The 14,820-nt window shown below is 47.6% G+C and overlaps 1 protein-coding gene and 1 pseudogene across 1 annotated transcript; both read left to right on the top strand.

Moving 5' to 3' along the window:
• The first annotated feature begins 5,727 nt into the window (after positions 1–5,727).
• On the top strand, positions 5,728–7,304 carry LOC115669247 (UDP-glycosyltransferase 88F4-like; annotated as a pseudogene).
• A 4,900-nt stretch (positions 7,305–12,204) lies between these two features.
• On the top strand, positions 12,205–14,025 carry LOC115667159 (UDP-glycosyltransferase 88F3-like). The gene has a single exon (XM_030588775.2). It carries the CDS (start codon positions 12,221–12,223, stop codon positions 13,841–13,843), a length of 1,623 nt encoding a protein of 540 aa, XP_030444635.2. The 5' UTR covers positions 12,205–12,220; the 3' UTR covers positions 13,844–14,025.
• The last annotated feature ends 795 nt before the right edge of the window (positions 14,026–14,820 follow it).

Genomic DNA, 14,820 nt, shown 5'->3' with positions numbered 1-14,820 from the left:
GTCGGGTCAACATTTGGGTCGGTTCAGGATCCGGGTCAACCCAGATCCGCACCCCCGTTGATGTCATGTCGGCGGTTACCGACGTTTGGAACGCTGGTCACAATAGTCACGGCGCGTGACCTTCGCCGGTGAGACGTGCCGCCCGTCAATCTACTCGTCAAGACGAGTAGATTCTAAATATGCAATAAAATTCAACTTTTATCCAACCAAAAATTCCGAAAGTGGCAAAAACCTCTCGGTCAAGACGAAAACGGTCTTAATCCGCATGTTTCAGTTCTAATCTATGGAAGGCTCTGATACCACATGTAAGCCACGAAAATGGCACATCCAAGATCACCATAATCAGAAATCGAAACACGTAAATGGAGAAATTATCAATTCGCGTACCTGGTTTGGAATCCATCGAACTTGACACGGAATTTGCGACGGTTTCCGAACACGAACTCAAGTGCATCTCCCCTATACCCTTCGTCTGATACTGGCCTAATGAGATTGCCACTCACGAAAAGAAATTCCTCTTTAGATCCATATGTGAGTCAGATTGTGCATCGTCAGGTTAGGAGAGGGACTTGAGCACTATTTATAGAGTTTTCGACCACGGGCCATCTCATTACGGGCCGAGTCGTACTCGGCCCACACTAACCAACCCCATATTAAACTTATTATGTCACGCCCCGAACCCTACGACACGCGACAACCCTACCGCGGTCAAATTTGTGCGACGTCCCAGGACACGTCGCCGACCCAAAACTCAAATCAGAGAAAGAAACACATGCGGAAACGATCAAACACCCGTACAAAATTAAATGCGATCAAAGGTAGCAATGAACAACATGAATACATACTTACATTAATCAAAGAAGATTTACAATATCCATTAACAGCGATATACATAAATCAAAACGGGTCAGCGGCCACCAACATCAAAAAGGGGTACGTGGCTCGGGGCGGTCAGGCACTATCTAAAAGGGCTCATTGCAAAAAGTGTCGGCTTTAATCCTAACTATGGTCAAGGCTAAACCCTAGGGTAACCAGTCCGAGTCGGATCCCGAGGACTCGGACGAATCGTCAGACGACTCGGACTCAGAATCCATAGAATCCGGCTCGGACTCGGCCTCCACTGGCTCCTCCTCGAAATCATCCTCCGGCTCTGGCTCCAGCTCCATCGGCTCCGGATCGGACTCCCACTCCATCGGCTCCTCCTCCCCGTGGTCGGGATCCATCTCAAAGATGACGGGTCGGGGGTTAGAATCCTCTTCGGGCACGGCTTCGGGGCTGGCCACCTCCCCATTTGCTATCTGCGGATCCCAATGGCCTAACCCATCTATCGGGACATCAAAAGTCCTAAGGGGTCCATAAACGCCGAACGGGTCCCGAAAACACCAACCAAGATACTGATGAGCCTGGAACTGCGGCTCGCCCACATCGACCCAAACGGTAGTAAAATACCTAACATAAGTCTCCCTATCCCCAATGGGGTACTCGATCACCGAACACTTTATGCGGTACGGGATCCCAAAACGAATCGGTACTCCTGCCATCCTCAAGGTCGGGGGTCTGAAAAGTGGGGTTTTAACAACAATGAGAATAAATCTCAGCGAGTAGGTCCCTTAAATCTAAACTAGGCTAACATGCACCTCCAGAACAAGCAACTAAACAAACAACAGTCCAGCAATCAAGTGACTTAGGCCCTCGGCCCAAATCAAGCATATTATTGACCCTGCAGGTTAGGCACATAATAATAACACCGTGACCAATAATGGCACATACGCATTCTCAATTGGCCACAATCACTTGCTATGCACATGCTCATACTCATCAATATGCACTTCACACACGAGCCAATTTCTTATTAATCACCGACCCGCGTTAAACGCATCAGGTTCGACCCGCGTTAAACGCATCAGGTCTATCATTTCTCAACCAATCTCCGGCCCGCGTTAAACGCATCAGGCTCATGACACAACCCGCGTGTGGGACACCTCAGGTTAGCCATCTTCCGGTAATCCGGGCATCGTCCCGCGTTAAACGCCTCAGGACGGGTTCAATACCCAGCATAAACGACGCCTCAGGGTTTATGTGATCACGCGTACACATCCGCCAATTATTATCTAAACCCCGCGTAAATGACGCCTCAGGGCATTTTAGGTGATCACATGCTCAATGCCATTCGTGCACACTCGCATGATTCACATGTTATGCCGACATTCAATGTGCACAATTCATGGCCATATCATCCAACACTTGGGCCTCCATTGAATTCACCATAATCATTCAATTTAACATCAACATGCCCAATTAATCAATTAGACCAATTCAGCCATGGCCCACCAATTAGTGCACCATATCATGCCATTAGTCATTGAAATTACACATATCAATGTCCCACAATGCATCTCATTTCTCGGCCACACCGAGCACTCAACATGGCATCACATAATTAATCACAAATCGTGTACAAATCAGCCACTACATGGACAATCAAGGCACATATGGCAAATCGCATTTAAACCATAGACTAACCACAATTAGTCCAATTAGGCCCACAACACTCAGCCACTAATCAGCCCATTGCACACCTCTAAATCACCTTCAAATCATCACTTTAGGCCACCATAATCATCTCATTACCAGCCCTAATCACCAGCCGCTTAAACAACCCCTAAAACACCCTAATTAACCCCTAAACTTATCTAGAAATGCACAAGAGCCTAATTAAGGGTTAGGGTTTCCACTCACTAGGTCTTATGCTCCAAATGTGGGCTGAGCAAGGGGGAAAATGGGCTTGATGGTGCTGGTTCAAGCCGGATCAGCGGCGGCGCCAGCGGCTCCCACGGCGGCGATCGACGGGCTGGCTCACGGCTGGACAAGGCGGTTGAGGAGAGTGATGGTGCTGGTGGTGAGACGGAAATAAGAGAGGGAGAGGCGAGGGTGGCTGTGGTGGTGGCGCTTGAGGCGGACGGGCAGCCGGCGGTGGCGCTTGGGCGGCGCTCACACGGCCAAGGCGGGGGCTGGTGGTGGCGCCGAAATGAGAAGGAAGGGAGAGAGGGACGATCGAGTGGTGGTGTGGCGGGCTGGCCACGGGACGGCGGCGGCGCTCCGGCGGGGTTGGCTTCTCACGGCCAAGGAAGGAGAGAAATGAGAGGGAGAGTTGGCGAGAGAGAGGGGAGAGTGACCGGGTGAGATGGTGAGAATGAGAGGAGAGAGAGATTGAGAGGGAGTTTTGAACAAAATGGGTGAGTGGGGTAGGTGGCCAACCCCACTAAAATTTACCAATCTAACCACCCCACTAAGGACCTAATCCAATGGCCACAATTTGAATACCAATCAACTCAATCCAAAATCAAGGGCTAAGATTGAATCTAGCACAAAATATCTAAGGGTACTTTGGGAAATGAGCAAGAGTGATGGGGGCTTCTTAGTCCAATATTTTCGGCACTTTTAGGGCTGATTAAGACCAATCTACCCTTCAAAATTCGGAACTAAAGCTTAGGGCTTAGGGGCAAAACGGTAATTTTCCATTCCTGGTCCAAATTTCCATTTTTCGACTATACCGATTCCAAATATGATTGGCCACACTAATACGACGTCGTCCTTGCAAAATAGTCGCGTACGTCCGTGAAATTCGACACTCAAGTCCGGATTCAATTCCACGATCAATTTCGCTCAAATGCGATTTTAGCGTCTCTCACTAACGGGCGGCTGTTTAGGGGTTACGCGTATCGACTTAGGATTACTCGAGTTGTGACGGTTTCGATTTTCAAGAGAACGCGAGGATTTATCGCTAGTTCCGGGGGTCGCGATCGTTCGGAATAAGTTCAGGAGTGTTCGCCACGCGTACTCTCGGTCGTGCGGAATCACCCGCGATCCGATTGTACGTCGTTGGCAAACCAAATCCGTCACCCTCCTTGGATCGGCCCACATTGGCCCAAAATATTTCCTCGTCGTTCCTCGGAATCGGTGCCCAACTCACGGTCGAGTTCTTGGGTCCATGTACCGTTTTCCTAGTTAGCCATTCCCTATTGGTCAGTATCCCGAGAATGATCAATTCCGAACGAGACTCACTAAAATGAAATGAGAAATAAACATCTATTTCATTGATCACGAAAGTGGGTCGAATTCAGGATGTCACATATTAAGAATCCACATATCTCACCTATATTAGACCAAACTAATTCAATTAATTTCAATTAATGAAGCCCACATTAGGAAATTCTTACAATATCTGCATCCACGATGGATCTTTGTTTTGTTAAAAAATTACAATTTCCTCGCTCAAATCTGTCTCTACCAAATTATATATTAACGAATCCCACGTTGCTCGAGATCAAATGAGCATTGTATTCATGTAATCTCCTTCAATATTATCTTAAACTTTTGAGTTGAATTTTTTATTATTTTTCATGAATTTCTGAGCATGCTTTTGCTCTTCCTAGGGGGAAGAACACTAGAAGTGCCAAAAGTTGTGTACGGCGCTCACTTTGGTACCAAAAGTTTCAAACGGATCATTTAAGTGCCAAAAGTTGTGAAAAACGATCACTTAAGTGCCACTTCGCCGGAAATCCGACGTGGCATTTTTTTATTAATTTCTCAAGCTGATGTGGCTCGCCGGAGGCCGATGTGGCTCGCCGGAGGCTGATGTGGCATTTCTTTTCTTTTTTTTTCCTTTTCTTTCTTTTTTCCTTTCTTTTCTTTTTTTTTCTTTTCTTTCTTCTTATTTCCGATGGCCGGCGTCCGGCCACCGGCCATGGCCGGCCTCTCCGGGCGTCGCCTTCCTCCGGGCGAGGCCCGGCGAGGCCGACTCCTCGCCTGAGGCCACGGCGGCCTCGCCGGCCTCGCCCGAGGAAGGCGATGCTCGGCGAGGCCGTCGTGGCCTTGGCGAGGGCTCGTCTCGCCAGATCCGGCGAGGCCGGCTCTCGCCCGGAGGAAGGCGACGCCTCGGCGAGGCCGCCGTGGCCTTGGCGAGGGCTCGCCTTGCCAGATCCGGCGAGGCCGGCCATCGCCGAGGCCCCGGCGGCCTCGCCCGAAGGAAGGCGACGCCTCGGCGAGGCCGCCGTGGCCTTGGCGAGGGCTCGCCTTGCCAGATCCGGCGAGGTCGGCCCTAGCCGGTGGCTGGCCTCCGGCCACCGGCCATGGTAGAAGAAGAAGAAGAAAGAAAAGAAAAAAGAAAAGAAAAAAGAAAAAAGAAAAAAGAAAAAAGAAAAGAACGAAAAAAAATCAAAAAAAATATTTAAAAAATTGAATTATACACGTGGAAATGCCATATGTCATTAAAATTTAAATATAAAAGCCACGTATTAAATTTGGTAAGAATTTCTCGCCGTTGGCACTTAAGTGATCTTTTTTTCTCCGATTTGGCACTTAAGTGATCGCCGGCGTAAACTTTTGGCACTTTTGCTGTTCTTTCCCCGCTCTTCCTATATCGACTTATTTCCGGTTGGGTTTTGTTCAAGATCGTGAAGGAGACACGTGCTTTTGTACCTAAACATCAACACTGTCTGAAACTGTGTCAGCTCCTACATAACATGCATGCAAGGGATTGCGTAACCATTTGAGTAAGTTCAATGCACATCAATTGCTTATGCATCTCTTAATAAAGATAAAGGAACGTATTACACGCCATGAGTCAAACATGAGAGGCTCTTTTAGTAAAAAATGAGGGACTAATCTTACCTAACCTAACCATTTAGTCGATATCCGAACAACACATCGTCAACACTACGCACTTTTCAAGTGAAGTGAAGTTGTCTTGTCTCCAACCGTTTGCCACAAACCCCAGCCAAAGAGCTAAAACAATGGAGGACAGCATCATCCTGTACCCATCTCCGGAGATCGGCCACCTCCTCTCCATGGTCGAGCTCGGCAAGCTCATCCTCCACCGCCACAGCCACCAGTTCGCCATCACCGTCCTCCTCACTACTGGCTTTGCCGACTCCCCGAGCATCACCTCCTACATCAGCTCCATCTCTCGCTCCCACCCTTCCATCTCCTTCCGCCGCTTCCCTCTCGTCTCCGTTGACCCGACCAACCGGCCCTAAAGCCATGCCGCCATGGCTCTCGACTTCATCTGCAAGAACTCCGCCAACGTCCTCCAGTCGCTACGGGACATCTCCGCTGCCTCCACCATGAGAGCACTCATCATCGACTTCTTCTGCACCTCTGCGCTGCCCATAGCGAAGGAGCTGAACATTCCCACGTACTACTTCTACACCTCTGGCGCGTCAGCACTTGTCGCGTTCCTTTATTTTCCGAGACTTTTCGAGCGCTCGACTAAAAGCTTCAAGGACCAAGATGGGGTCGTCCTTGAGTTCCTGGGCCTCGCATCATTGAAGAGCACGCAGATGCCGGAGCCGACCCTCGATCAGGACAACCCAGCCTATGGCGAGATGTGCTACTTTTGTGACCACCTGACCAAGGCGGATGGGATTCTAGTGAACACGTTTGATGCGCTCGAGCTGAAGGCAGTGGAGCTCATCGCCAGCAGCGCGTGCGTGCCGGACGCGCCGACCCCACCAGTGTACTGCATCGGGCCCCTGATTGCGGACGAGTCCTCACATGCCGGCAACAGCACTGTCGGCGGGCCGCAGGATTGCCTGTCTTGGTTGGAGAAGCAGCCGAGGAAGAGCGTGGTCTTCCTGTGCTTCGGAAGTCGAGGAACATTCTCGGCCAAGCAAATCAATGAAGTGGCGGTCAGATTGGAAAAGAGCGGTCATCGGTTCCTGTGGGTGGTGAAGAAGCCGTCTGGCCATGAGCAAGGCGGCTGCAACAGCGATGTGGATTTGGAGGCGCTCATGCCGGAGGGATTCCTGGAGAGGACAAAGGAGAGGGAGATGGTGGTGAGGTCATGGGCTCCGCAAGCAGCAGTGCTGAGGAAGGAGGCGGTGGGGGGGGTTTGTGACGCACTGCAGATGGAACTCGGTGCTGGAGGCTGTGGCGACAGGGGTGACGCTGGTGGCGTGGCCACTATACGCGGAGCAATACATGAACAGGAACTTCCTGGTGCAGGACATGGAGATGGCAATCGGTGTGGAGCAGCGGGACGGCGACGGATTCGTAAACGGAGACAAAGTGGAAAGGGCGGTGAGAGAGCTGATGGAGTCAGAGCACGGGAGAGAGCTGAGAGAGAAGAGCTGGGCGATGAGAGAGAAGGCCGACGAGGCTCTGGGAGACTCCGGACCTTCTACGACGGCGCTGGCCAAGTTGGCCCAAACATGGAGCCGCCTCTCATGAAGCCTACAAGTTCTTGTATGCATCCCCCGCAATGTCAACTCACTATACGTGAGGGTCGATTCACTCACACGTAAGTTGGAGTGGGTTTAAGGTGAATTTCACCATTTGATGTGTGATTTAATCTTATATTGTTGGTACTCATTTGTATCACTTATTATTTTAATTGCCATGTGAGTTCAACCTTAAACTGACATAGTTTTGTTCATATGTCATTCGGAAAGTTATTCCAAGAGATCTTTGACGGGAAAAGAACAGTAGAAATGCCAAAAGTTGTGTACAGCGCTCACTTTAGTGCCAAAAGTTTTTTTGGATCACTTAAGTACCACTTCTTTAAAAAAAAATGATTACTTAACTGCTAACTCCGATCTAAGTAACTGGAAAATCTGACGTGTCATTATTTTATAATAAATAGTCTGATGTGGCTTGCCGGAGAGAGCCACGTCATACTTAAATATTATGATGGACTTTATTTTTGTCCACGTTGGATATCAAATTTTTTTCCTTTTTTATTTTGCAAATAATTATAATTAAAGAAGAAAAAGAAAGTTGAAGGCGACGAGGTGTTGATGAAGATGATGAAGGCAATGAAGACCCGGAAGCAAAGGTTGATGATGAAGATGAAGATGAATTTTTGAAAGCTAAACAAGGTCTTCTCTCATTTATTTGCCATAAATTAATGAATTTGGGATAAATTTGTTTTGTTTCTCAAACCCTAATCCCTCAATCTTTCTCTCTCCTCCATCTTTGGTCACGCCGGCCTCTATCCCGATTCCCGTAGTGCTGCCATCGTCGTCAACTCCCACTCTTGTGCCGCCGCCCCAAGCAAAGCCGAATTCGGGCTCTGACCTCCCAGATAAGGGCTCGGCCCCTACTTCACCCCATTGATCTTTGACTTCACGAACTTCTTGTAGAACACATTGAGATCTTACTCTTTGGACAAAGTGACCCCATCGATGTTGAAGTCGCGGTACCCAAACTCCGTACAGGCCAAAGGGTTTGCTTGTCTGGGTCAATCTGCAAGACGGAATAGATTTGTCCTCGCGATTCAGGCAGACGCGGATTTGGTCAATAACTTCGACCGAGTGCTCTCTGCTTGGGTTGTGCAGATTTGGGTCCATTGAAGTGGAGGTGATGCTTGATTTGAGGGATTTTGAAGTATGGGTGTGATTGATTTGATTTTGGGGGGAGGGGGGGTTGGGCGGGGCAAGGGGGTGTCTGTCATATATCTGGTGCTTTGCTCCCTCTTTGCTGATTGTCACGGCTTTTTGTGTTCATACAAATTGCCACTTCGTCTCTCTGAAATTTTAAACTTTTGACCAAGTCTTCTGCTAGGTCATTATCATCTACCTCTACCTCTACCTTGGAAAGTTTCTGTTTATTAAGTTTGGCGAGAAACTTTTCTGTTTTGAATTTCACCAGCTTTGGACCTTTCTGTTTTGGACAGAACGATTCTGTCCAACTTTTCTATTTTGAAAAATTGGAAAATATTTGAGGTGCATCAGTTGCCTGATTGAAAATTTCTTCAGCTGGGTTTTGAGTTTTTTTTTTTTTTTTGGGGGGGAAGAAGCTGGGTTTTCAGTTTGAATGAATCTTTCTGGGTATGAAAGAGAGAGAAGAAGAGAGCCAGCAAGTCTAAAGACAGAAAGATAGAGAGAGAAAATAAGTTTAACATGAGGGCCAGGTCATCTCCACATTGGCCTTCTTTTTTCATAAGAAAAGTCTGGTAAGAATTAAAATTTTACTAAAAATGCCGCGCCAGACGAACTGCTGGAATTTGTCACCGGAAGTACTTAAATGATCGTTTTTTTTCCGATTTGACACTTAAGTGAGCCGGCGAAAACTTAGGGCACTTATGTGAGCGCCGTACATAACTTTTATCACTTTTAGTGTCCTTTTGCCGATATTTAATAAAATAGTCATTGCTAGGAATACGGCATTGTTATAGTGAATTTTTCAAAGTTGTTTTATTTGCTACGATACACCAGACAACAACTCTTTTATTTGGGACGAAAGTCCTCGTGATTCAACGTGCGTTTCACTTGTTTTTCCGATGGCAAGCTATCAAGACCATTTGAGCACTCGGCGAACTTCGCTTGGAGACGGCCAAACATGCCGCCGCACTTCAATAGCCGCGTAGATAGTTGCACAAGCATCCGGTCTGCGCAGCGTATTGAGCTCGCTCGTCTTCTTCGGCAAGGCACCCTTTCTTTATCTGAAAGTGGTTTTCCCGACTGCAGCATTCATGACGATCAGCTCCAATAATGTTACGGCCCACGATCGAAGAACCAAGATTTAGGGGACGGCATAATTTAATGAAAGGGCAGATTGCCTTTTTTTTCTATGGTCCCAAGAGTTTGATATTTATGGGGTCCATTAGGTTTCGTACATAGTGCTGTTTATGGCCATTTCCTAATCATTTGCCCATGACGTAGACAGTGATATAAACCAGAGGTGTGACGTTTGTGGATTGGAATATGACGTAGGTTTGAATGATAGATACATTTAGAAAGGGTGGACTGACCTAATGGCAAGTACTATAGATTCCTCTCATTTTTGTCATAGTTCTCATTGAATTCACACCAAACCTTTTGTACCATGCTGACGCGCCATCTTTGCTCAGGCCTATTGAACAAAACCCAATCCGGATTTATGTGCCACGTTCGACCCAGATTAAGAAAATTCGAATTGGACTTGGTCATCGTCGGGTAAGTCCGAGCATCGCAAGCAATTTCGCGGAATCATTTTGCCTGTTGGAGCCGGAAAATTTATTTCCTGTTTGGAGTTGGAGTTGGACTTGCCCGAGTCCGCAATGGATTTCCGAAATTTGGCAGCATATATGTTCTTCAACTTGGGGTTTTGGTCTTCATGCAGTTAACAGACAGAGGGAGTTTTTCCTTGGGTTCGTTGAACTACACTAAAAAATTGAGTAACCTTTTCCGTTGTTGGTTTCGGGCAATTACTTCTTCGTGATGTCTTAGACAAATCTTGTATTGAAATGGATAATTCTCTTTCAAGATTATTTCGTGAGTAAGAAATGACTAATTCTCTTTCGAGATTATTTCGTGAGTAAATGTGAGAGTCAAGTAATGTGTGGGATTATCGGGTGTAGTCAAAGGTTGGGGAACATTGAGAATATTCGAATGGTTTCGGTGTGATTGTAATATCAGTTATATCACTTAATTTACAGTAAAATTTTATGTATGTCTCGGCTCATTTTTCTTTCAAGATCATGAAGGAGACACAATGCTTTTTGTACCTAAAAGTCTAAATGCATGGGGACGTGCTACCATGTGAGTAAATTCAAATCACATTAATTGCTTATACATCTCTTATTAAAAGTGCCCCTTTTGGTGACCAATATTTCTAGTTTTTCCGTAACATTATTCTTTTTTTTTTTATTACATTGGACGAAACTTTAATTTTATTATCGATAATAGCTTATTATTGACATAGTTTTAAAGAACATTTATTATTGACATAGTTTTAAAGAACATTTATTATTGACATAGTTTTAAAGAACATATCAAATCTTCACAACATATTAACATTCTTTTTTCAAGTCATTTATTCCCTTTATTTTGTGTTATAAACTAGGAGAAATGGACATAAATGAGAGGCTCCTTTAGGGTCTTTTTTTTTGTGAAACAGCATTTGTCACGTAATAAAATTGTATCCGATCGTAAATTATTTCAAAATTCGGTGTTGCTAAATGAAAATGAAAAAATAAGGAAAATTATCAAAAAAGTCCTAAATCTATTGCACTTGTCCTAATTCAATCATAAACATTTCAATTTAACCAATTTAGTCCTAGACCTTTTGACGATTTCCCAATTTAGTCATAAACATTTTGACAATTTGTATATTTTGTCCAAACATTTTGACGATTTGTCAATTTAGTCCTTCCAATCAATTTTAGCCAAAAAACACTAACGTGGCGGTCTAGTCAGCTCCGACCATCCTATATGGCACGGCTGGCGATGGATGATCGATGCTAACGTGGACAATTTTTTTTAAAAATTAATTTTTAATTTTGCTTTCTTTTTCTTTCCTCTTTTTTTCCAACTCTTGACCAGCGAAGCTACTGACCGACCCTCGTCGACCACAGGCGAAGCCCTTGCCCAAATCAAGGTGAGCACCTTGCCCAGACCAAGCGAGGGAGTCGCCGGCCAAGAGTTGGAAGAAAAGAGGAAAGAATAAAGAAAAAATAAATAAATAAAAATTTAGAAAAATGTAAAAATTGTGCACGTCAGCGCCAGTCATGTAACGTAAGACAACCGGAGATAACTAGACCGCCACGTCAGCATTTTTTGATAAAAATTGGTAAATCACCAGAAGCCTTTGTCCGTAGCATGACGAGCCCCTCGGAGCGCTTGTTCACGGCCAAGGCTGACATCGAGACCGAGTCCACCTAGGGCCGGCGACGGCAGCGCCGAGGTGTTTGTGGTGACCGCCATTAACCAAACGGGTCGTCGGAGTCCCGGTCCTCGCTTTTTTGTCATTAGAGCGGGTTCAGTCGCCGGAAGTTTGATCTCCGGCGAGTGTCCATGGCCGGCTCCGGTGATCTGGTGGGGCCTTTCGACGGTGGGTCATCAATTGAGCTGCTTCTTGACGGGAAGAAGAAAGAAGAAGCAGTCTCACAGAGAAGGGAAGAGAGAGAGCGGAAGAAGAAGACGAGGAGGAGGAGGAAGGGAATAAGTGCAAAACAAGATAAAAAAGAAAAACCGAAAACCAAACTGTAATCGGATCGGATCATATTCGGTTCGTATAGCTTTTCGGTTCGGTTTAAGCACACATCTAAATGGTTCAGTTCGGTTCGATTTTCCTAAAAATTCAATCCGAACCGAATCATTGACGTACCTAAACATAAGTGCAATAGATTTAGAATATTTTTAATAATTGTCCCTCAAAACGTAGTACCGAAACTTTAGAATAGATTTTAGCTTCTAGCGATGGCGTCAAAAGAACGTCATGCATTTATACCTCGTTGTTTATGTTTTTGGTGGAAGCATTTATATCACGTGTGGTAAATGACGACCTGATCTTACCTGACCTCACTAATTACCTCACTAAGAGACTTTATATCATCACCGCCTCGCACATTCAAGTGAAGTGCAGTTGGGTCTCCAACCACAACCAGTTAGCCACAAACGCAAAGCACAAAGAGGAAAGAGCTACAACAATGGAGGACGCCATCGTCCTGTACACATTCCCGGAGATCGGCCACGTCATCTCTACGGTCGAGCTCGGCAAGCTCATCCTCCACCGCCACGGCCACCAGTTCGCCATCACCGTCCTCCTCACCGTCGGCTTCGTCGACTCCCCGAGCATCACCTCCTACGTCGACTCCATCTCTCGCTCCCACCCTTCCATCTCCTTCCGCCGCCTCCCTCCCGTCTCCGTTGACCCGGCCAACCCCCCTCGGAGCCACGCCGCCGTGGCTTTCGAGTTCGTACGCAAGAACTCCGCCAACGTCCTCCAGTCTCTACGGGACATCTCCGCCGCCTCCACCGTGAGAGCGCTCATCATCGACATCTTCTGCACCACCGCGCTGCCCATAGCGAAGGAGCTGAACATCCCCACGTACTACTTCTTCACCTCTGGCGCGTCTGCACTTGCCGCGTTCCTTTATTTGCCGAGACTTTTTGAGCGCTCGACTAAGAGCTTCAAGGACCAGGATGGGGTCGTCCTTGAGTTCCCGGGCCTCCCATCCTTGAAGGCCATCCAGATGCCGGAGCCGACCCTCGATCAGGACGACCCAGCCTACGGCGAGATGTGCTACTTCTGTGACCACCTGACCAAGGCGGATGGGATTCTGGTGAACACGTTTGAAGCGCTCGAACCGAAGGCAGTGGAGCTCATCGCCAGCGGCGCATGTGTGCCGGACGCGCCGACCCCGCCGGTTTACTGCATCGGGCCCCTGATTGCGGATGAGTCCTCGCGTGCCGGCGACAGCACTGTCGGCGGGCAGCAGGATTGCCTGTCTTGGCTGGAGAAGCAGCCGAGGAAGAGCGTGGTCTTCCTGTGCTTCGGAAGCCGGGGAACGTTCTCGGCCGAGCAGATCAAGGAAGTGGCGGACGGGCTGGAAAAGAGCGGTCATCGGTTCCTGTGGGTGGTGAAGAAGCCGTCCGGCCATGAGCAGGGCGGCGGCAACGGCGATGTGGATTTGGAGGCGCTCATGCCGGAGGGTTTCCTGGAGAGGACCAAGGAGACGGGGATGGTGGTGACGTCATGGGCGCCGCAAGGAGCAGTGCTGAGGAAGGAGGCGGTGGGGGGGTTCGTGACGCACTGCGGGTGGAACTCGGTGCTGGAGGCAGTGGCGGCGGGGGTGGCGCTGGTGGCGTGGCCGCTGTACGCGGAGCAGCACATGAACAGGAACTTCCTGGTGCAGGACATGGGGATGGCGATCGGGGTGGAGCAGCGGGACGGCGACGGATTCGTAAGCGGGGACGAAGTGGAGAGGGCGGTGAGAGAGCTGATGGAGTCGGAGCACGGGAGAGAGCTGAGAGAGAAGAGCTGGGCGAAGAGAGAGAAGGCCGCCGAGGCTCTGGGAGACTCCGGATCTTCTACCGCGGCGCTGGCCAAGTTGGCCCAAACATGGAGCAGCCTCCCATGAAGCGTTCAAGTTCTTGCATCACTTGTTTTAATTACCATGTGAGTTCAATCTAAAACTTACATAGTTTGGTTTCTCTTGTCATTGGAAAGTTGTTTCAAGAGATCGTTCATAAAGAGTCCTGCTAGTAGGAGGACGGCGCAGTTAATAGTGAATTTTTCAAAGTTGTTTTATTTGTTAAGATATTCCGGACAAAAACTCTTTTATTTGGGACGAAAGTCCTCGTGATTTTCAAACGTGCATTTTACTTGTTTTTCCGATGGCAAGCTAGCGAGACCGTTTGAGCCCTCGGCGAACTTCTCTTGAAGATGGCCAAACAAGCCGCGGTGCTTCGATGGTTTTTCCGACTGCATCATTTGTGACGATCAGCTCCAATTTTGTTACGGCCCACGATCGAAGAACCAAGATTTAGGGGACGGCATAATTTAATGAAAGGGCAGATTGCCTTTTTTTTCTATGGTCCCAAGAGTTTGATATTTATGGGGTCCATTAGGTTTCGTACATAGTGCTGTTTATGGCCATTTCCTAATCGATTGCCCATGACGTAGAGAGTGATATAAACCAGAGGTGTGACGTTTGTGGATTGGAATATGACGTAGGTTTGAATCATAGATACATTTAGAAAGGGTGGACTGACCTAATGGCAAGTACTATAGATTCCTCTCATTTTTGTCATAGTTCTCACTGAATTCACACCAAACCTTTTGTACCATGCTGACGCGCCATCTTTGCTCAGGCCTATTGAACAAAACCCAATCCGGATTTATGTGCCACGTTCGACCCAGATTAAGAAAATTTTCATTTGACTTGGTTATCGTTCGGGGAAGCCCGAGCATCGCAAGCAATTTCGCGGCCGCATTTTGCCTGTCGGAGCCGTTTATTTCCTGTTTGGGTTGGAGCTGGACTTGCCCGAGTCCGCAATGGATTTCGGGCAGCATATATGTTCTTCAACTTGGGGTTTTGGTCTTCTGCCCGTTAAC

Source organism: Syzygium oleosum, unplaced genomic scaffold (genome assembly GCF_021117445.2).
Source record: "Syzygium oleosum isolate NSW1041296 unplaced genomic scaffold, Sole_v2.1 Sole_v2.02, whole genome shotgun sequence".
NCBI lineage: Eukaryota > Viridiplantae > Streptophyta > Magnoliopsida > Myrtales > Myrtaceae > Syzygium > Syzygium oleosum.
This window is presented reverse-complemented; position numbering and strand designations above follow the sequence as displayed.

Bases quoted from the DNA above. Each gene is read 5' to 3' on its own strand.
- LOC115667159 (XM_030588775.2), top strand. From the start codon at position 12,221: ATGTTTTTGGTGGAAGCATTTATATCACGTGTGGTAAATGACGACCTG.